The sequence below is a fragment of the Pteropus vampyrus genome, unplaced genomic scaffold (genome assembly GCF_000151845.1).
Source record: "Pteropus vampyrus isolate Shadow unplaced genomic scaffold, Pvam_2.0 Scaffold231, whole genome shotgun sequence".
Lineage (NCBI taxonomy): Eukaryota > Metazoa > Chordata > Mammalia > Chiroptera > Pteropodidae > Pteropus > Pteropus vampyrus.
This window is the reverse complement of record NW_011889012.1, coordinates 109,994-131,899: the sequence shown is the minus strand read 5'-3', so window position 1 is coordinate 131,899 and position 21,906 is coordinate 109,994. Positions and strand designations below refer to the sequence as shown.

Below are 21,906 nucleotides of genomic sequence, written 5' to 3'. Positions count from 1 at the left end.
CCAGTGGCTACCAAACCAGTATCACGCGCAAACAGGTGTCATTTCTTGGGTATTTAATAATGAAAACCAAAACTTTCTTTTTAAAAGTCAAAACAGATTTGCTTTTAGTATTCAAAACCTGTAGGATAGCAAACCATCACAAAAGTCACAAACAAGAAGAGGGCTTCCGCACTGCCTGACCAGTTTCAAAGAGCCTCCACGACATCGCGTGGTCACTCCCTGGTTTGTTCGCTCCTTCCTTGGCACCGTTTCCTTTCCGGAACTCATCCAACACAGGTTTGGCACAGACTATGTATCTGTGCTCGATGCTAGTAACACAGTGGGAAAAAGAGTCCTGCCCTGAAAGAGCCTCAGTCTAGTTTCTACGGTGATCCTGGGTTAGACTCTAAAGACGTCCCCAAGCCATACGGTCAGAACACATTTACTATTGGGCTAAGAATTCTGACAAGGGATTTGGGCAGGAGGAATTTAGTGCTGGTTGAAAAGGCCTTCAGGTGTTTAGTCCAACTTCCTAACCAGCGCAGCGAGTTCTGTGGGGGACCAAACAGAAACACACCGGGTCTGTGTGGGCAGCTGTAGCGACGGGCATGCCCACCACGTCCTCACGCAGCGTGCCTACCTGCTTCGTTCAGCAGTCACTAAGCATCTACTACATCCTGGGTGCTAGGGTGCAGCAGTAAATGAATGGAAGCTAGGGAGACCTAATCATTAAAATGTCCTCACACTGAGTGAAGATCTGAGTTCACCGCTGCTTCTGCACGCAACACAGAACTAACTCTATCCGCCGTCTGCAGTTTAGTTCTCAGACAGCTACAATCATCCCACCTCCCCCTGCATCGCCATGGGAAACTCACTTGATTCTCTCTGTACGGCATAAGGGAGACCCACGGTCACCTGAGACTTCGGTTAAAATCCTAGCTGTGCCAGGAACTGGCTACACTGTCGTGGGCCGTGGGGTCCTGATCCATAAGATGGGGCTGATGAGAGCTCGTACTCGCGACAGAGCTCTCACTAAATGGCATCGCCTCACTGTGGCCATCGTGGGGGCAGCAGCAGCGGCAGCAGCAAACCACCACCATTAACGAACCCGTTCTAAGTCCCCATTGCCAAGCTATCCGCTTTCTTTTAGCTGGCTCAAAACTAAACACGTGGTTTCAACCTTTCCCCAAAACACTTTCCTGTTAATGGTGAGTTAGTCAGGCTTTTTATTTCTAATCTGTTCTTTAATTTTAAAAAGCATGCCGATCTTTTTAATTATCTAAAACAAAACTATGTAATTGTCCCAATTCCCAAGCTGGGTCAAAACAAAACATAAAACAAGGAATTGTTTTGTGTATTTATCGGTTGGAATGAATAAAAATGAGGTTGGAAATAGGGAAAAATTAAATGTCAAATATTTTTGCTTATTTTAAAAGATTTTATTATGAAACATATATAGAGTATTCAAAGGGTATGTGTAAATTCGGGTATAATAAATCAAACACCCACGTAGCTTTCGAACAGCTTCGGAAACAGGAAGTCTCTCTCTGAAGGTCCAGTTCTCTTCCCCCACACCCCAGAAGTAACCCCTATCCGGAATCACTTGTTAAGCATTTTCTTTATTTTATAGTTTTAGTTTATATATATTCACCCTAAGCAATATGTTTAATTTTTATCTGTTTATATGAACTTCATATAATTGGAATCATACTGTGTATATTTTTCAGCAACTTTTGTCAACATTTCAAGTATAGTTGCATACAATATTATATTAGTAATATTAGTTTCAGGTGTACAGTATACGGATTCAGCATTTCTACACCTCACAAGGTGATCACCCGTCACCATGGACACGCATCACAGCATTACTGACTCGACTCCTTTCCCTCCTCCTTCCATCTCCACTCTCTCCCCGCTCTGGCAACCGTCCTTTTGGTCTGTGTTTCTAAGTCTGTTTTTGTTTTGTTTGTTCGCTTTTTTTTTTTTTTTTGAGTCCACATATAATTGAAATCATATGGTATTTGTCTGTGCCTGACTTATTTCACTTAGCATAATACCCCCTAGGTCCATCCACGTTGCCAAAAATGACAAGATTTCATTGTTCTTACGGCTGACTGATATTCTATTGTATCTACGTACCACATCTTCTTTATCCATTTATCTACTGATGGATACCTAGGTTGCTTCCATATCTTGGCTATTGTAAGTAATGCTGCAGTGAACATAGGGGTTTTTGAATTATTTTCGTTTTCTTTGGATAAATACCTAGAAATAGCATCGCTGGATCGTACGGTCGATCTGTTTTCAGTTTCTGAGGACTCTCTGTACTGTTTTCCATAGTGGCTACACGATTTTACATTTCACCAACAGTGCACGAGGGGTGCCCTTACTCCACATCCTCGCCTACGACTGCTATTTGTTGACTTTTGATAAGGTGATATTTCACTGTGGTCTGGATTTGCATTTACCTGACAATTGGTGATGTTGAGCATCTTTCATGTATCTGTTGGCCAATGTATGTCTTCCGTGGAGAAATGTCATTTTATGCCCTCTGCCAATTTTTTGAGCAAAATTTTTTTGTTATTGAGTTACCAACATTATTTTTGAGATTTCTCCAGATTATGATATACATGGCTATAATTAATTCATTTTCATTGCTGAATGGTATTCACTGGATAGATATACAACTTATGTAGCCGTTCGTCTGTCACTGGACATGATTTCAATTCTGCGATTAAAGACAATGCTATGAACATTCTGCACCTGTCTGCTAGTGTACATGTTCAAGTTTCTCCAGAGCAATAAGCTAAGAAGTGATATCAAAGGGCCTAACATAATGCACACGCCTACCCGTAGGATACGACAGTTCGGTGCTTCTACAACCACCTTTTTAAGAAATTAAAATCGATGTCTGAAATGGCATTCCATTGTGGTTTTAACTTATAATTTCCTGGTTACTAATAAGCTGAGAAATTTTTCACATTTTTATAAGCCACGCTTATTTCCCTTTCCGTGTAATTCCTTTCATATCTTTTGTTCCATGTGATACTGGTCTGTCATTTTCTTATTGGTAGTTCTTTATCTATTCTGAATACCAATTTTTTGTTGGCTACCTCTGAAGTAAAATTGTCCAAGTTGTGGCTTTTATTTTCACTCTCTTTATGGTCTCTTTCAATGATAAGAAATTTGCTCATTTTAATGTAGTTGAATTTATCCAGCTTTTATGATATGCGCTTTTGTGTCTTAAGACATCTGTTCTTAGGTCAGAGGTTAAAAAAGAATGACTTTCACCTATATTGATTCTATAATTTTTAAAGTATTACCTTTCACATTTAATCTTTAATTATTGGAACTGCTTTATGGGTATATTAGAATAAGATAGGAACCCAATACAATTTTCCAATTCTGAGTTTTCAATCCAATTGTGCCAGCACCAATTATTGCCTACTCCATCCTTCCCTGCTAATCTGCAATGCCAACTCTTGACTCTCCGATTCCAGTATATGAGACCTGGTCCTGGGCTCTCTGCTCTGTCCAGTGATCCATTTCTCTCCTCCTTTACTCAAAGCACAGCACTTTAATTGTCATCACTTTATAAAGTATGACATTTGGTAGGAAAAAGAAATCTCCTTACCTAGTTCTTTAAGAGTGTCATGGCTATTCTCGACCGTTTTTCTTCCATATAAATTTCAGAAGCATGCTATCAGGTTCGACATTTAAAAATAACTACATAAACGGACTCATAAATAGAGCAAACTGTTGGTTGCCAGATTGGAGTGCAGGGAGAGGGAGTGGGGAGGCTGGGTGAAAATGGTGAAGGGATTAAGTACAAAGTTGGTAGTAATAAAATAGTCATGGGGAGGTAAAGTATAGCATCAGGGAACATAGTTAATAATACTGTAATAACTACATAATGCCAGGTAGGAACTAGATTAATCGGGGAATCACTTCGTAAATCATATAAATGACTAACCACTATGCTGTTCACCTAAAACTAATATAAAATGATACTGTATATCAACTGTAATTGAAAAAAACTATACAGCCATTTTATTCACTTTTTTGTCTATATACATGCATAATTCATACAGCTACAACAGTATACATTTAAAATTTTCTTATATAATTATTTTTCATTTTCGTGTTTTCACATGGTCTTTATAATTACCTTTCGTAGTGTATAACATTCTCTCCAATCTATGTTGAATAACTGAGCCATTTCCGATCTATCGCTAGTTATTTAGACGCTTTAAATTTTTCATCATTATAGATAATGCTGTATTTGTACATCACATTTTCTTCTTTGACTTCTGTCTTCAACATTATTTCTAAGAGTGATCTTAACATAGCTACATCTTTTACTGGAGAAAGCTTAAAATATATGATTTTTCTAAGTCTGAAGCAAAAAAGAGAAAATGCTCAATACAGATTTAAAGCGAAAAATGAGGGAAGGACAAAGTCAGTTTTCTAGTCCCCGAGAGACGAGTGCCGGCCGCCCTGCATGTCTTCCCACATGTCTAATGTCCCTTCTCTGTGTACGGGGGAACAAACTCATGTCACAGATCTTAAGGTCGCTCACTGAAAACCAGTTATCTCTGGCAAAGACCCATATACGTCCCCAGAAGCACAGTGCCCTGGTCACAAAGGTGGGCTCCAGACCAGCACCTCGGAGATTTAGCATTCCCTGGAGCCCAGAATGGAGCTGAACGTAGCACTCCACTAGGGATGGAAAAGTCCTGCCATGAGCTAGGTGCCACCCAGAGAAAAAGACAGCTCCCATGCTAATTGGGCCACCCTGTTTGACACCCGCCCGCCCCACCCCGCCTCCCACACACAGGAAGCTTCTTTAAATCCAATGCAATCTTAAAACAGAGATGGAATCCAATCACCTCCAATCCTCTCCTCTAACACCTGTTAGCATTTCTAAATCCCTTTAGCAGAAAATCCCTATGGGCTCTTTCAAAGGGCACAATGACCTGTTAACACTTCTGGTTACACCAATAAACACAGTTAACAGTTCTTTTCTGTTAAGTGTCTATATAATGACACCTAGATTGTAAACCAAACAAAAAAATGGATGCCAGAAATCGTTAAAAAAAACAAATTTTTCCTTAAAGATGTGCTAGTTCACAAGATATAGAAAATATTTTTGGTAACTAGAATTTCTTTTTTACTCAGTACTAAGTCTCAAACAGGTCACTTAACAGAAGAGTAAACAATTAACTAATGTTTTATTTCTGCCAAGTCCAAAACAATTAAAGGGGGAAAAAAACCAAGCAATTTAAGCAATTCAAACTTGTTTAAATAGCATTCATAACAGGACTAGTATTAAACAGCATTTTAAAACGCCCACAAAATGTGACACTGTTATTAAAGCCAAGGGTTACATTTTCTGTTATAGCTGTGACATTTTCATGGAACCGATTTTTAGGCAATCATTTAGCATTAACTCTCTACATTGAACATTCTGTCAAGTATAATTAGCCCCAGATGCCAGCCATTTTCATGCAGGCACAAGGAAGAGAGCTGGCACTTGTGATCAGCTAATTGGAGCCACCGATTAAATATCCATAGGCACCATGGACTTCTTGTTCGACAGTTTTACTGAGGCAGAATTTCAGTTCAGCTGGAATTTCACTCAGCTGTTCACCCAAGAGTTTACTGTGTGCCTACTCTACGCCCAGCACACTTCCTGGTCCTGAGGACACAGAACAGCAGACACAACAGGGGCTCCCTTCATAGAGCTAGTATTAACCATGGGCAGAGATGGATGACAACCAAGCAAACATACGGTGTGGATGGGGTAACTGCTATGCGGGCAACAAAGCTGGCGTGCTGGACAGGGTGACACTGTACAGGCGTGACAGTGTGCGCGCAACACGGTCAGCTTTGCATTTGGAAAAGTTCACTCCAGTGGCAACGTGGAGAACAGAGAGGGAAGGGTGACTCAGTATCTCCGGCAAAGACCCACATCCCATCCCAGAAGCACAGGGCCCTGGTCACAAAGGTGGGCTCCAGACCACCACCTCACAGGTTTAATTAACATTCCTTGGAGTCCAGAATGGAGCTAAACTAAGCATCACTGGTTATGAGTCCACATGCAAAGCACACCTATGTGTGTCCTGAGTATGGAGAAAAGGGGGAAACGATCGGTTGTCCCAAGGGAGATGAGAGTACTGGCAGGATTACGACTTCTTTACACAGCGACGTAAGGTACACCTGTTACTACAAGCAGGCACCAGGGTAGTAATTGAAAATATCCAATGAAAGAAATTCAGTGAAAAAGCAGAGATTGGAACAAGTTTAAAAGTCAAAGGAAAGAAGCAATCCAAAGAAAGAGGCTATCTCTACAAAAGAGCAAAGGGTAAAAAAAAAAAAAAAAAAAAGGAGAGAAACCTGCCAATGCATTAGGAATCTAAAAAGGCAGAAGGGGATGGAATTCCAAGCCAGGAAATAAGAGTTTGGCCGTAGACAGGACACTGTAACAGGTGGCCAGGAGTACAAAATGGGTACAAACGTCAGTAAGGAGTTCCCATTTTCTCTGTGACATGATGTGGTCATTTGATGGGCGAAGGTGGTCAGGAGTTTCGAAGATAGTAGAGAGATAGTAGGGAATACTCATGAGCTTGTAGGAGACATCCTACAGTTGCTGGACAGTGCTGTGGGTCCATTTGAGACTGGGGGTGTAAATCTATGGGGAAGGCCACTGGGCTGTTGTGAGGCTCTCTGCAGCAGGATCTGGCTATTTGCGTCCAGGGTGGGAGAGTGTGGTTTTGGCAAGGAGTGTTCCTGAAATGATAGACCATGAAATTCTAGCTGGACAAAATAGGGAGCGAATATGGGCTGATGGATAGGAATGTAGAAGGGAAAATCCGCAAGGGCAGGACTTGTTTCAGTCACTCAGCTACAATCCCAGAGTTAGAACAATGCTTGGTACAGAATAATAAATATTTACAGCAGACGCCCAGTAAATATTTATTGCAAGAATGAAGTGAATAAAACTAAGAGATCCTAATAATGTTGACAAATGGCTAAAAATGGAGTAGCTAAAGAAGTAATGTAAGAAAGAGAGAAAGCTTTGACCAGAGTAAGAAAGAAAACATCTTCATTCTTAGGTTTTGGGGCAAAAAAGAATTTTAGGAACTGCCTATGATTTGGTAAATACTCATTTATTAGGTTAGCATGCAAGGAAGGAGACTGACTGATTGATTTTTGTTTTATTTTATTTTTTAGGCAAGGCAACCCTTGGTTGACCTCACGGATTGCAAGGACCTTGTCAGCTTACGATCCCTTATTTTTTTAAATTTTTATGACTCCAGCACCTGGTCTTCCTAGCTGGTCCCCCATCTAAGTACTAACCAGGCCCGACCCTGCTTAGCTTCTGAGACCGGACAGGATCGGGCTTGTCCAGGGTGGCATGGCCGCAGATGCTAGGAAGGAGTTTTAAAGAACTACTGTTCTCGTAATTTTTAATTCAAATTGGCCAGTTCTCAGAAAATTATACTCTGCCGTCAGGAATCAAAAGGAAGCTGTTCCCAGGTTTACTTCAGCTCAGGGGCTTCTGCTTCTAAATGGAAAGAGACAGTCCAGGCAGGCACTGTTCCATTCACCGTTCACTTACTACTCCGCTCGCTACTCACTGTGATATGATTGTAGATAAGCTGAGACCATCCAAAGAGATCTGCTAGTCTGTACAACGCTGCCAATTTACACCTCAGTAATTTCTCCCCTTTGTCATAGGCAATCGAATCAGATCCTCTAAGGTCATTCACAGGAGTTACCATACCAAGACCTGAAATAAAGAAAAACAAAACTCAAAGATTTAATATTTCTTACCAAATGTAAATCAAATAATAACGGTTCTGAGATAATCTTCCACACTAGGCCATAACTGGTCTCGAAAACTCATAAAGACCATGTTCCCTAAGGTAATACAACTAAGTTGAAATCAATAACAAAAAAGTAGCAAAATTGTGGAATGCAGTAAAGCAATACTTAGAAGGACATTTACAGTATTAAATGTTTATCAGAAAAGAAAGGTTTTAAAAAAATGATCTGAGTTTCTACCTCAGGAAACTAGAAAGAGATCAAATTAAATCTGAAAATAAAAAGAAAAAATAATAAAGATAAAAGTTGCTATCAATCAAACAGAAAAAGAGAAAAACTGATTAAATCTTGAGAAGATTAAAAATAAAATGAAATCAAAACAAAATAAAATACACCTCTAGACTCATCAATAAAACATAGCAAAAGCAGAAATTACCATTATGAAGAAGTAGAGAGGGATCATCACTATATATCCTACAGATATTAAAAGGATAATATGAACAACTACGCCAGCAAAGTTTTTAACTTAGATAAAATAGACAAATTCCTTAAAAGACACAAAGTCCCAAAGCTCCCTCCATAAGGAACAGATATCCGGAGTAGCCCTATTTCCATTAAGCTGAATTTGCAGTTAAAACCATTCCCATAAAGAAAACTCCAGGGCCCAGATGACTTCGCTGTGAATTCCATCACACATTTATGGAAGAAATAATACCAATTCCACACAAATGCTTCCTGAACATTTTCCAACTGACCCTCAGGCCCAGTATTACCTTGATACTAAAACCACATAAAGACATACTATTACATAACATTACAAGAAAAAAAACAGACCAACCTCTTTCATGAACACAGACTAAAAACACTTAAAAGTTCGGCAAATTATCCGACAATACATGAGAAGAATAACATCTCATGACTGGGAGAGTTTTTCTCAGGAATGCACTGTTAGTGCAGCATTCAAAAAGCAAATAATATCGAACTGAAGAGGAAAATCCACGCAATCATTTTAATAGATGCAGAAAAAGATTTCACAAAATCCAACAACCATTCAGGATAAAAGCTCTCAGCAACTTAGGAATAGAAGGGCACATCCTCAACTTGATAAGAAAAGTCTACAAAAAACTTACCATCACCGTCAAGACTGAATACACTTGCACACTTACTGAATACTCTACTGGGGAGTCTAACTAGTGCAATAAAGCAAGAAAGGGGAAGAAAAAAAAACATATACATTAGAAAGGAAAAAAAGTATTTGATTGCACGACCAGACTTGGTCATGACATAATTATCCTCGTTATATATTGTTCAATTTGATATTTTTCTTTTTAATTATGAACTATCTGAAACATACAGAAAATTATAGAGAACAATGCTGTTGTTCTGACAGACAACAAGTATCTGTCATCTTGATCAACATGTCGATCTACTTTAGATATCTGTAGATTTTCAAAAGATGGTGGCAGTGGCAGTACAGTGTTTGAATCTTCTTAAACCTCTATCTGAACACTGCACAAAAATATTAACTAGAGCAACAAGATAAAAGAACCAAAACCCAAGGATGATAGCTACAGCAAAACTAGATAACAAGGTAAGCCCACGAAGCTGAAAATATAAGCAGGTCGGGCTGACAGAGACAGAGTGCAGGATGTCAGTGTGTCAGTGTTGAGGATGGGGTGGAAGAAAAGGGGATGAGGGGAGGGGAAGAGAGAGAGAAAGAAAGGAAAGAAAAGTCCAGGTAGTAGCAAGCGAGGGGAGCAGAGCCTGATTTCATTAAGTGAGCTGCCATGGTTTCGGCACTTCACAGAAGGGAAAGATGAGGGAGCTCCGGGGCCACGACCTTCGTGAAACTTTCCTGAACCAGACTCTTCCAGAAAAACTAACTTCATGCGACAACAGAAAAATACTGCGCTCACATGCTACACAAAAATTACTATAAGAAAAAAGAACAGAATCACATCTTTACAGGTAGAGAAAACACACAAGAAAGAAGTGTCCACAAAACAAATGAAAATGATAACCTGCTATTTCATAACAAGGTAAACAAAGTCGTTAATAATAAAAGTATAAAAAAAATTTTAAATCATTAGAAAAATTCAGAAATGAGGGTTACAGTATAAAAAAATGAGATATAAAAAAATCTTAAAAATACTAAAAAGTCGAAGATGAAAATTTTTTAAATCACAGAAAAATGAAATAAAAAAATTCTGAGAAAAAGTGACAGTTAAAGAAGACACCCCAAGAAAATTCGACATGCACATAACAGAAGAAAACAAAAGAGAACAGAGTAATCACCAAAAACCAATTCAAGAAAATATCGCTAAAATTAAAAAGATTTAGAAGGGCATATCATCTGAGAAAATTAACCCAGAATGACCAACACTAAGACATTCTGGCATAACTGCTGGACTATAGAGAAAAACAGTTTGCACACCCAGGAAAAAAGACCAGGTTACTTTGATGGAAAGGTTGTCTTCGACTTTTAACAGAAATGCTTTGGGCCAGAAGAAAATGAATTATGTATTTGAGATACATAAAATAGGAAAATGTGAGCCAAGGATTTCATACCCAAGCCAAATCAAATGCGCACTGGCGTCCGAAGGCCGTGGCATGCAAGAAGTCAAGGGCTCGTCTCCACAAGTGTTCTGGGAGAGGTCTGCTGCAGACCGATGCGGGGAAGCTGCTCTCCTATGAACAAATGGTCAGCGCCGGATTCCCCAGAATGTGCCTTCAATGACAGGAAAAAAGTGGCCACCTTCCTGGCCACGTCCCATTTCCCAGAGAAGTTCCTTTATAGAAATATTCTAACTAATGAATACAGAAGAAATGATGGGATTAAAACATCACCGTCTTGGAAACTTTCCTTAAATTAATGGATCTAGGCACTGAACATCAATGGCTGCTAACAACACAAAAAGAAACCACCAGACCTGTGTGCCTACTGATAGAACACAGAACCACCTATGAAGCAGGGCTCACCGGAAAAACTGAATTCCTTTATTAGTAATTCATATGAAATATCACTGGGACCCACTAAGAATCCATGTGAAAATGTGAAACCTTACTACCATTTGATTTCTGGATGGCAGTTTGAGCTAGTAAATTAAACATGATGCTTAATACTTTCTAGATATTAATGATATATCATTCTGTTGAATGTCGGTCAACTTCTAAGAATATCATGGAATGAACAGGTAAACAGCAAATGCCAGGTGGTCTAACAGAAACCAATACCTTACGACAGTCAACTGGAAGATGATTATCCAGCTAGAACTATGAAAGACTGGTCCAGGGGGTCAGTACACAGGAGGTCATACCAGTTGGCGCCCAAGTCACCCTGGGCCCCACTTTTGCACAGCTATCCGGTCTCTGCTCACATTCACCCATCCAACATTTCCCTTCCGGCCTTCTTTCAGAATTCCTGTTTCTCACTCATTTGCAAGCAGCAGTGAAGAATGGTGGGTGAGAAATGCTGGCCTGGCTGAAATGAGTTCAGGCAAAAATGATGTGCTACTCCACAAGCATTGTTTCTGCTTAGTTCAATTCACAAAGGATCTGAGAAAAGTCATCTGCCTGAGAAACAACAGAGCCTCACTGGCTGATAAAAAAGGAGCCTTCTACCTTCAGGACATGTTCAGACTTACAGCCTATTTTTACTATAAAACATATTAACTTTGGAAAAACTCCATTTGATGTGTTCCATAGTAGTGTATGCCTATCTGTTTCAAATGAGAAAATGTCAGGAACTTTTTCCAGAAGATGACAGAGCACATGCAGAATCAGGAACTACTCACTCATGTTCAAGGCTGCCATCCCTCCCTGTGGGGCTGCCGGGTAGACGCTGGGTACATTGGCGGTCATGAAATCTGCAATCTGCTGTAATGCCAACAGGCCTGTGGGATTCTTCCCCTTCTTAAATTGTTCCTGTATCATTGATTCCAATTCTTCACAGAAGGCCTAATAAAAGGCAAATTCAAACAATGAGATACCATTTCTTTTCCGTTCCTGGAAGGCAGGGGTAACTTTCACGTTGATTAATTTTTTGTTTGTTTTCATTCAGTGCTAGAAAGACAAATGGATATTTCACACATGGCTACTTGAAGCATAAACTGGTACATTCTTTCTAGAAAGTAATTTAACAATATAAAAGCTTAAAAACTTCAACAGGCATTCTGTTCTTAGGAATCTTTTCTAAAGAAATAATCCAGGATATGCTCAAAGATGTATTCCTAAGGATGTTCATTCTACCACTACTGATGAGAGGGAAAACAGGTAACAAGCTACAGTTTAAGCAGCAGAAAAGTGATGAAATACACTGACCCACCTGACAATGGAAGTCTATGCACACTCAACACGAAAGGCCGAAAAAAGTTAAATGACATAAAATTGTTCTTGATATATATTTGATATATAACCAATTTTTGTAAGAGTAAATACAAGACTAAAAGCAAATACACCAAAATGTTTACTCTAATTCTCTTAGCGATAGAGTAGTAATTTTCATATTCTACTTTGTGCTTCTCAGTATTTTCTTCGAAATACATTTTTTGAAAACACTTTTTAAAAGTTGAAAAAGGAACCCTAAAACATCTATCCTTCATGGAATAATCCAAAATTAGGCAGAAAGCTTAAGCTGGGTTGATGGTGATTTTAATATAGTGTCACTCTTGAAACAATACACATAATTTATAGTTTCCCCAACTGTACTGAAATAATTTTTTACGTATCCCATAAGGAAATCTTTATTTAAAGTGAAATGAGTTCACTGATTATCCAGATATGACTAAAAGCACTCCAAGGGCTTCTAGATGATTCTACATTAATCTTATTTCTAGTTTCTCACTGCTCGAACTGAAAAGATACATTGCTAAGGGATGAGTATATCTATAGGTAAAGTACACTTATCAATTGAGGGGAGCAAGCAACAAGCAAATGGACTGGTGTTGATCTGACAGGTAAAAGAACGTTGAGGGGCAGGGGCCCCTCTCTACCACATCGTGCTACGCGTGCTGCCCGTCACAGATCACACTCTGCGGCAGTCAAGGAGGGAGGGTAAAGCTGACTGGGGCTCTGACTACAAGGGAGAAATCAAATAAACCACCAACACATGGTCATGAGGCCATCTCTGCTGGCAATACAGAACGCACCGGTATCGGTAGAGGGGCACAGCTTTAGGTGGAGAGGTACAGAGACAGATGGTACTAAACACCACGGAGTGCACTGGGCACAGGGGATGCAAAAGCTGAATTAACAAGTCCCCTTCCCTCGTGGGCCCTCAATCTGAAAATTCAATCTATTTCAGTGGTTTTCAAATCCACATATAAAATCTACAGGAAGCACAATTCAACATACACTACAACAAGTACTACATACACACACTCCTCTACAATTCAACATACAGAAGTACCAGGCACTGGGGACATATAGAAAACACGGTCCTTGTTATCCAGGAACTTAAAGCTTAGTAAGGAAAACACAGAAAGAAAAACAATGACAGTACACGAGGCCCTCTATGTCCCTAGCATTCCAGGTGGCCTGTATGTGCAGTAGGGAGGTGAACTTAGCAGAGACCTGGAGCCACCCATCTGGATCCCAGAGCCTGGCTCCAGCCAGCAGTCGTCAGCTAATGACCTCGCATGCTTCCTTGGTCCTAAGTGCTGGTGGTTAACATCCACATTCTCACCTCCCAACATCCTGACCACCTCTCCCCCAACGACCCGTCATCCGACTCACCCCTGCCTCCCATTTCCAAGGCCACGCCCCAGGCCTGCTCATTCCTAGTCATCGGGCCCCTCTTCAACCTCGGAGCCAGGCGTGTGCTCTCCAAACAGCCCCTCCCAGCATCCATCCTTTCGTCAATTCCGTGGTGATGCGAACACCTTCCCACTGTCCCTCCCCTTCCGAGTGTCCTGACCTCCCTCGCCCCGCTCAGGCACTTAGGCGAACATTATGACCATTCCCTTGCTGATACCTTCAACTCTCTACCACCTCATCTGGCAAAATCCCAGCCCTGGTCACGCTCAGCTCCTTATCCCTCCTACTCGTGCTGCGAAAGTGGCTGCAGAAAAAAGCAAGAAGGCGCTGTGCTGTCTCAGTGTAAACTCCCGGCCAGCGAGCTGAGTGCGCCTTTCCCATTCACCCAGCGACCAGCCCCGACGTTGCTCGCCCACCCCCTCACCCGCCCCATGGCTTCCCTCCTCAAACCTCTGCACCACGCCCTGCGCCCGCTCTCGGCAGGTGACTCCGTGTGCTGTTTCACTGAGAACAGAGATACAGTCTGAAGGAAACTTTCGCAAATTCTCCTCGCATCCACCTAACCATCAGCATCAGCGTCCACGCCTCGCTGTGCGTGAACGACCCCCGCTCCCAACACCGAGAACCAACACCAGGCACGTGGCTATCTGGCAAGCCCCAGGCTTTACCAGTCTCTGAGCTCATGTCCTTTCCCTGCCCCAGGACCCCACCCTGAGCTGAGGTCGGTGACTGTCCTCAACAACGTGTGGTTAGGGATCTGACTTTCTCCGCATCCCCAGTACCTAGCACTGTGCCTGACACGTAGTAGGTGCTGTACATTTAGCTTCTTCGCTCTAGCTCTAGGGATTTTTATTAAGTTTCCTATTGCTTTTATCTAGAACTACTGCTCAAGCCAAAAGTCTAGATGTCATCCTGACCTTTTTCTCTCTCACCTCTCCCTCCCCCCCATCGGTAAGTCTTATTCACCCCGCATTCAAAATAAAACCCAAATGAGTGTACCTCTCTCCATCCCTACTAGCAGCACCCCAGCCCAAGCCACCACCATCTGGTTTAGAAGCCGGCTCTCTCTCTTCCCCCACAGGACGTTCTCTCTATACCGAACCCAGCACGAGCTCTTCGAACACGGAGCCTGCCAGTCCTCTGCGCAGCCCTCCAGCGACTCTCTAATGTACTCTGAATGCCAAACAAACTCCCGATCTGAGCTTACCCCGCCTTCCCGGACCTGCTCCCTCCTCCCTCTCCGACCTCCGCGTCGCCTCGTAGGCTCGTGATGCTGATCACTTTTTGACTCTCCAAGCTCATCAAGCTCATCTCTATCCTGGGAGTGCACTTAGCTCCTCCCTAGGGCCAGAATGCTTCTCCCCCGACCCCCACACAAGCGGCCAGCTCCTTCCTGCCATTCAGAGTGCAGATTCAATCTCCCTTCCTCCGAGAGCCTCATCTAACCAAGTCATGCTCAATCTAATCATCCAACTGCTTCCTGTGGTGTGCTTTTGTCTGCTGTTTACTGTTCATCTCCGATTAGAAGGCAAAGTCTGAGACTTGATCTGGGTGCTTACGTCAGTGTTATACACATCAAAATGTGTCAAGCTGAACACTTAAGATTTGTGTATTGCACATTATACCTCAGCAATATGTGAATACTAACCACCAAACAAATAAAATCTGTTAGAGTTAGAGGCCCTATATGTCTTAGTTACTGCTAAATCTCCAGTTCCTTGAACAGCGCATAAGACATAATAAACATTTTTTTAAAAATCCAATGACTATCTGCCAAATGACACCCCAAAATATTAAGAAAATAAAATAAAAACAGATTAGAAGGATGACACACACGCAAGGGCAGCAGCATCAACGTGAGAAAGTATGAAAACAGAACTCCTTTACCAGAGATGCAAACAGGAGGCATTTAGTTGCAGTTCAAAATGCTGATGAATCAATAAATCAGGCACTGTTGAGGCCTACTATGTGCTCAGCACCAAGCTAGGCATTCTGGAGGAAATAGTAATTTTTGAAAGGTCCCAATAAATAAAGACTCTCAGGAAAAGTAATGAAGGAGTAAAAAGAAATAAACACTTCCTATCCTTTTCATACTCAAGATTCACTTATCGTCTCTGGTAACCTGAACTACACTGAATTCTTTCGACAGCAATACACCTACGTACAAGGCACTGACTTCCCGTGTTAAGAGACAGACTGCCTAGGACCCGTCCAACAGAGCACGAGAGCTGAAGTTCTGGAAGAAGGAAGATGCTCAGAGAGGAAGCAGTTCTTACGGGGCTCTGCAGAATCATGGACACCCTCTTTTTCTGCTCCATCATGTTGAAGTCCTGGCGAAGGTCTGGGGCCATGTTCCTCTCTCGCAGGTATTCTGGATTGTTCTCATCCACTCTGTCGAAGTACCTCTCCTTGTGAGGGGCTGTGGTCGGGGGTGGTGAGGTCACCACGACGGCCCGAGTATCACCATTCATCGCACAATCTTTCTAGGCTCCTACAGAATCAAAACAAAAAGAAGTATTGTTTTTGAATCAATGTCCAATAGCATTTTATAGCGAGCACGTCAGCCTGCTAAGTACAGTGGTCAGCCTGAGGACGCTCTACTGACTGACCCATCGGAGCCATGACGTGCGAGGCTTCTTTGTGGCCTCGGAGGCACATGGCTGGTCAGCCATCTCCCACCCTTCCAATGGCATTTTTTGTCTGTGCCACTGTCCCTCGGCGGAAAACAGGAGAACGATCTAACAAAAGTATTATGCCCTCTGACAAACTGAAAAAGAACTAAATAAATATTAAAATATTGACAAGATAGTTTAATTCATGATATTGCCTACACCAACAGGATCTGTGAACAGCAGCATAGATCGTTTCTGGAGAAATTTGATTTATTACATTTTTCCAAAAAAGTATCAGTAGTGATACTGCAAAGAATTCCCCAAAAAGATAGTAAGAGAGAAGCTGCTCGCACGTCTGTATTCACGCAACTGGGAAACGCCCCTCACCGACACCACCTTCAGGTTCAAAGAACAGCAGGTTCTGAAAACGTCAACATGCCCTAGTTTGTGAATAACTCCAAAAATGCCCAAATGGCTCAAATTTAAACATCAGCTAACATGGCTACTTACTTTTACATTTAAATACCAAACTTTTATTTAAAATGATGTTCAAACATACTAAATTATGTTCATCTTTAAGTACTAAATCTCTGAACTACACCTTTATTAATCATACCAAAAGTTCAATTTCTATTGTTTCTATACAAGAGTAAATAGTGAATGGCAGCTTTAACTATACACACACACACACACACACACACACATATGGCATTTACGAGCATCTATGATGTCCAGTCACCGTGCTGGGCACAAAAACTAATGAGTTGTGGTCCTCACTTGGGGAAAGTTGGACTTACAGCCTAGCCGGGTAGACAGACGGGCTGAGAAAGGCGGAGGGGCCGATCTGGAAGCAAGTCTTCAGCACATGGATGGTACTGAAGGCCAGGAGAGAGGAATCTGGCCAGCAGAAGACTGGCCAGATTGAGATGAGGAAGCAGAACTCGCACCTAGAACACTTTCCGGCATATACTGGATATGCAAATTTAATTTTTTTTTGAGTAAATTAAGATCAAGGAGACAAAATGAGAAAGTCTCAGAAGCTGTAGGCAGAGTGTTTTTCGTGGCGAGTGAGTGAACAGTTCCCCAAGCCACAGAAGGTAATAAGCAAGACAAAGATTTAAATCTGATTAAATTAGCAACTAAAACCGTAACTGGTGCCCATTTCTTAAACTATACACAAAAATTCATTCCAAGTGGAACACAGATCCAAATGTAACAGTAAAAACTATAAAATTCTTAGGAGAAAACAAAGGAGTAAATCTATAAGAACCTGGGTTAGTTAGGCAAAGTCATATGACACCAAAAGGGTGACCAACTAAAAGATATAAACTGGACTTCCTCAATATGAAAAACGTTTGTGCTTCCCAGGATACATAACAAAGTGGAAAGACAACCCACAGAATGGGGGAAAATATTTGCAAATCATATAGCTAATAATCGATTTTCATCTGGAATATGTAAAGAGCTTTTACAACTTAATAATTAAAATAACAATAAAATACTTGAAAATCATCAAGTGACCACAGTGGATGCCACACAGAGCTGAAGTACTCAGTTAAGCCCTGCTTGAGGTCCTGGTCCACAAAATCGTGAGATACGAATGATAAGTACTTTAAGCTTCAAAGTCCTAAGACGGTCTGTTAGGCTGAAACAGGTAACTGACGCACACCCCTTCGAATGACCATAGGGGAAGGAGAATGACGGCAGCCAGAACTGTATTTCTAGCCACTGTTCTTTACTTGTATTTGTTCCTCTCACCGCCCCTATTAGTTGACATCCTATTATCTCCCTCACAGTTACAGATGAGGAAACTCAGGTCACTCAGCTAGGAAGAAGGCTGGGGTTCCAAAGCAGGCCATTTTTTTCTTAACCTCTAAGCCATACTGTGAATGATGACGACGAGAGAGGGTGGCGGCATCCCCAAAGGGATGGGAAGGGATGGAGTCAAGGGCACAGGTGCAGACTGGCCTTGAACACAGGAGGCTCCAACCTTGGGAATCTGAGGCTGGCACTGTTAATTTTTTGATGTGCATATGAATCCTCTGGGAATCACATTTAAGAATCAGTAGGTCTAGAGTGGGGCCTGAGATTCTGCAAGTCTGTGAGCTCCCAAGTGATACCAATGCCACTGAACTGGGACCAAATTGAATACCAAGGCTTAAAAAAAATAGTTTGTTTATACAAAAAATATTGTAGCACCAACAGCCAAAGAATCAGCTGAAGAAAACTTTTTTTAAGAAAAAGATTAATTCAGATATTGCTCTTTTAAAACCTAAAGATACGACAGAAATAACAAATGCTTAAAGCGACAGTTCAAAGGCAAAATATAAAAATAACAAGGGACTAAAAGTCAACAGAGAATAAATGAACCAATGATCTAAATGCAGCCTTTAAAACGTACTGTTCTCTAAATGTTTCCTTTAAAATATTTAATCGGTTCACTATTAACCTAGTTTGTGCTAAAAGATCAATCCAAAGAACAAAACAATAATGGCTGTCTGACGTTTCTTCGTTAGATGTAAATGAAGCTGAATATTCTGAGCCAATTAAAAAAAAAAAAGACAAAAGGATATACAGTATTATGATTTCCCTATTAATAAATGGGTCCCTATTTTAAGCCACTTTTATCAGTAAATAAGGATACAGGGGCCTGCTTTAGAAGCAACTATAGCTGTTTCCTGGTTCCCAGAGCTGACTGAAAGAAAAGAGCCTTTGTAAAACCAAGGCGTTGAAGATAAGGCTGAGCAGCTCTTTTTATTACAAATTGCCATGTGAATGGGATGAGATAAAGGCTCTAGATCAGACATGCGTGCCTTCCCTTCCTTCAATAAGGAAGTCTAGAAACGTAAATCTAAACTTAAATCACGATCAAAGTATACATATGCTGAGACCAACAATCAAGAATAAACACAAGTCCACTTTCACAGTACTTGGTTTTCTATCAGTTATGGCTTCAGGTTTCATTAACTTTTTAAGTTTTTAAGGAAGTGTTAGGACAGTAATTTTTTCTAGGAAGACCTCTACAAAGAAGTTATTACTTAATCCAACTTTTTAAAAAAGAAATGGAGAAATACAGATGTAAAAAAATTCTGGCAACATTCAGAGTAACTTAAAATAATTTAAAAAGTAGGATCAATGTCCAATACATAGATGATTGTAACATAAATATTAAAATCGCAATACAATATTATAAAACTATGAAGATTCTTTAGCATATGATAACATGTTCAAGTGAAAAACTATAAAATTTCCTATTATATAATTTTATCAATATTATAATCACACACGGACAAGAAAATATGGCAAAGAAGCTGCATTAAAGCTGAATAAATTGCTTCTAGAGAAGCACGGATTAATGTTTCTCTCTCAATAATCTATAAAGTTGCTGTAATTTTACCAACGTAAAAATTTTAAGATTTCACGAATCTTAATTTGTACAGCTAAAATTTGCCTACAACTTACACGGCGTGGAAGGAGAGTGAGTTACGTGAGAGAGACGAGCCTGGCCGTCGGCCCCTCGCGGATGCTGGGCTCTGCTCGCCGTCAAGCGAACACACTTTAGTATGTTCTCTCAGGCAGATGTTACTGATGTTGGGAGAAAAGATATTTTAAGATTAACATTCCTTTCTGATGTCCCAGAAGACATCACTCTGCCTAGTATGTTATTTACTGACCTGGAAATAACAAAAGGTGCCCTGGAATGTTCTTTCTTAGCAAAGGCATTCGTTCTAGCCCCAGGGTGAGCCGTTCCTCACTGATGTGTAACTAAACCTCGGATCAGAAACCAGACACATTTTCGCTTCTCTCAGATATTTAATGAGCTGATTCTAAAGCTTTGGGGCAGATTCCATTATTTCTTGGCATTCCCTTCAGGCACAGACATTTTGCTAATGGCTATTTCGGCCATTCACATGATTTACTGCTGATTCCCTAAAGGCAGAAGAACACTCCAACCAAAGGCTGAAAGAAGGTCACCATTAAAATTCTCTGAGAAAAGCATCCGCTAGAAGACCCAGAGGGTCTTGTCGGTTGCTAAATATTCTTAAAGCATATCTCAGAAAGCATAATGACCGCCAGGTGATCGTGAAGTACTGCTCCATGAAAAATGAACCAGGAGGTGCCAAACATGCTCATGTGGTAATAAAAGTGGTGGCCTCTGCTGGTGTTGGCCACCTGACACTCAACCCCAGCCTGCCTTTGGCATTATCAGTAGAACAGGGAAAGAGGTGACCTCTGCAGTGCCTTCCTTTATTCCTATGAACTCCACGTGGTTAGCATACCTTCCCTAGAGCTACTTTCCACACTATGTGCAAGGCACCAAAGAGAAAAAGCTACAGAAACTACTTATGTATCAATCAGGAAGGAGAAAGTGTCCAGTGGTGGGAGGCAGGAAGAGTGGACAGAGGGTGTTACGGGTTGGACTGCGTTCCCAAAAATTCATGGTGAAGCCCTAACCCCCAGTCCTTCAGAATGTGACTTTATTTGCAAATAGGGTCCTCGCAGATGTAAGTAGTTATGATGAGGTCATATAAGAGCAGGGTGGGCCCCTAATCCAGTATGACTGGTGTCCTTATAAAAAGGGGACATTTGGGCACAGACATGAAGACCAGCTGAGGTGATGCATTTAGAAGCCAAGGAACACCAAAGACTGCCAGCAAGTCACCAGCTGCTCAGGGAAAGGCCTAGAACAGATTCTCTGCATAGCCTCAAAAGAAAAGATCTTGAGAGACCATAAATCTCGACTGTTTGAGCCCCCAAGTTGCAGTACTCTGTCAGGGCGGCCCCGGGAAGCGGGAACGCTACGCAGAAGAGATGCTTTTAGAGCTCGGCAGGTGCTTTCAGGTGGCCTGGGACAGGTGGCAGTCACCTGGTGAATGAACATCTACTCAGCTTTAAAGATGGCAGCACAGAAAAGACAGCACAGTGAGAGAGCGACCAGTGTCCCCTTCTTTGACACTTAGTGCCTGGCGCCCAGCTCGAGGAGTTCTTAATGGCCTTAAGTAAACTGGCCTCTCTTCCCAATCCTTCAGCCCCACTCATTCTCAAGACCCTGCTCAAACACGGCCTGTTCTGTGCAGCCTTCTCGAGGCCCCGAGCTCGGCACCGGGCCTGCTGTGCTCCGGGACACACTCTTCTCAGCTCTTCAGCCACTTCGAACAGGACCAGAATATCTGCGCATGCGCTCGCTCCATCTCAGTCTGCGGGCCCAGGAAGGGCAGGGACACTTGATTTCTCACTCACTTTGGTAAGCGAGCTCTGAGAGTTTCACACGGAGTAGGGATATACGTTTTGCTCCTGAAATCAAGCATCTGCTGCAAGGGACACACGAACTCCTCTGGAAGGGCTCCACGAGGTCCCTAACTCCTCTGGAAGGGCTCCACGAGGTCCCTAACTCCTCTGGAAGGGCTCCACGAGGTCCCTAACTCCTCTGGAAGGGCTCCACGAGGTCCCTAACTCCTCTGGAAGGGCTCCACGAGGTCCGCGTCCAGAGTGAAACTGCACCATTCGTTTTACTGAAACAAAACAACACAGTAGAAAGTGGACCCCCCACCCAACGAGTGAGGTGACGAATGTGTTAATTAGCCAGACTGTGGGAATCGCTTCACAGTGTATACACGCATCAAGTTATCATGCTGTACACTTTAAACATATTACAATTTTATCTGTCAACTATGCCTCGATAAAGCTAGAAAAATGTTAAAAGGTGGCGATGGAAAGGGTGACAGGATTTTTT

General features: G+C 41.6%; 1 protein-coding gene and 1 pseudogene across 10 annotated transcripts in view; both read right to left on the bottom strand.

The window, feature by feature from the left end:
- Positions 1–21,906, bottom strand: part of ADD1 (adducin 1) — a 45,583-nt gene that overhangs the window by 22,633 nt on the left and 1,044 nt on the right. For 6 of the 10 annotated variants that reach the window (XM_011373775.2, XM_011373773.2, XM_011373776.2 and 3 more), the window contains exons 1-4: positions 19,635–19,785; positions 15,837–16,051; positions 11,601–11,763; positions 7,620–7,771 (exon numbers count right to left, since the gene is read on the bottom strand). In XM_011373775.2, the coding sequence (XP_011372077.1) occupies positions 7,620–7,771; positions 11,601–11,763; positions 15,837–16,031 (510 nt within the window). In that variant the 5' untranslated portion in view covers positions 16,032–16,051; positions 19,635–19,785. Of the gene's footprint in view, positions 1–7,619; positions 7,772–11,600; positions 11,764–15,836; positions 16,052–19,634; positions 19,787–21,906 lie in introns of those variants that run through there. The other 4 variants (XM_023519686.1, XM_023519688.1, XM_023519689.1 and 1 more) reach the window with 2 other exon arrangements.
- On the bottom strand, positions 7,290–7,408 carry LOC111728835 (annotated as a pseudogene).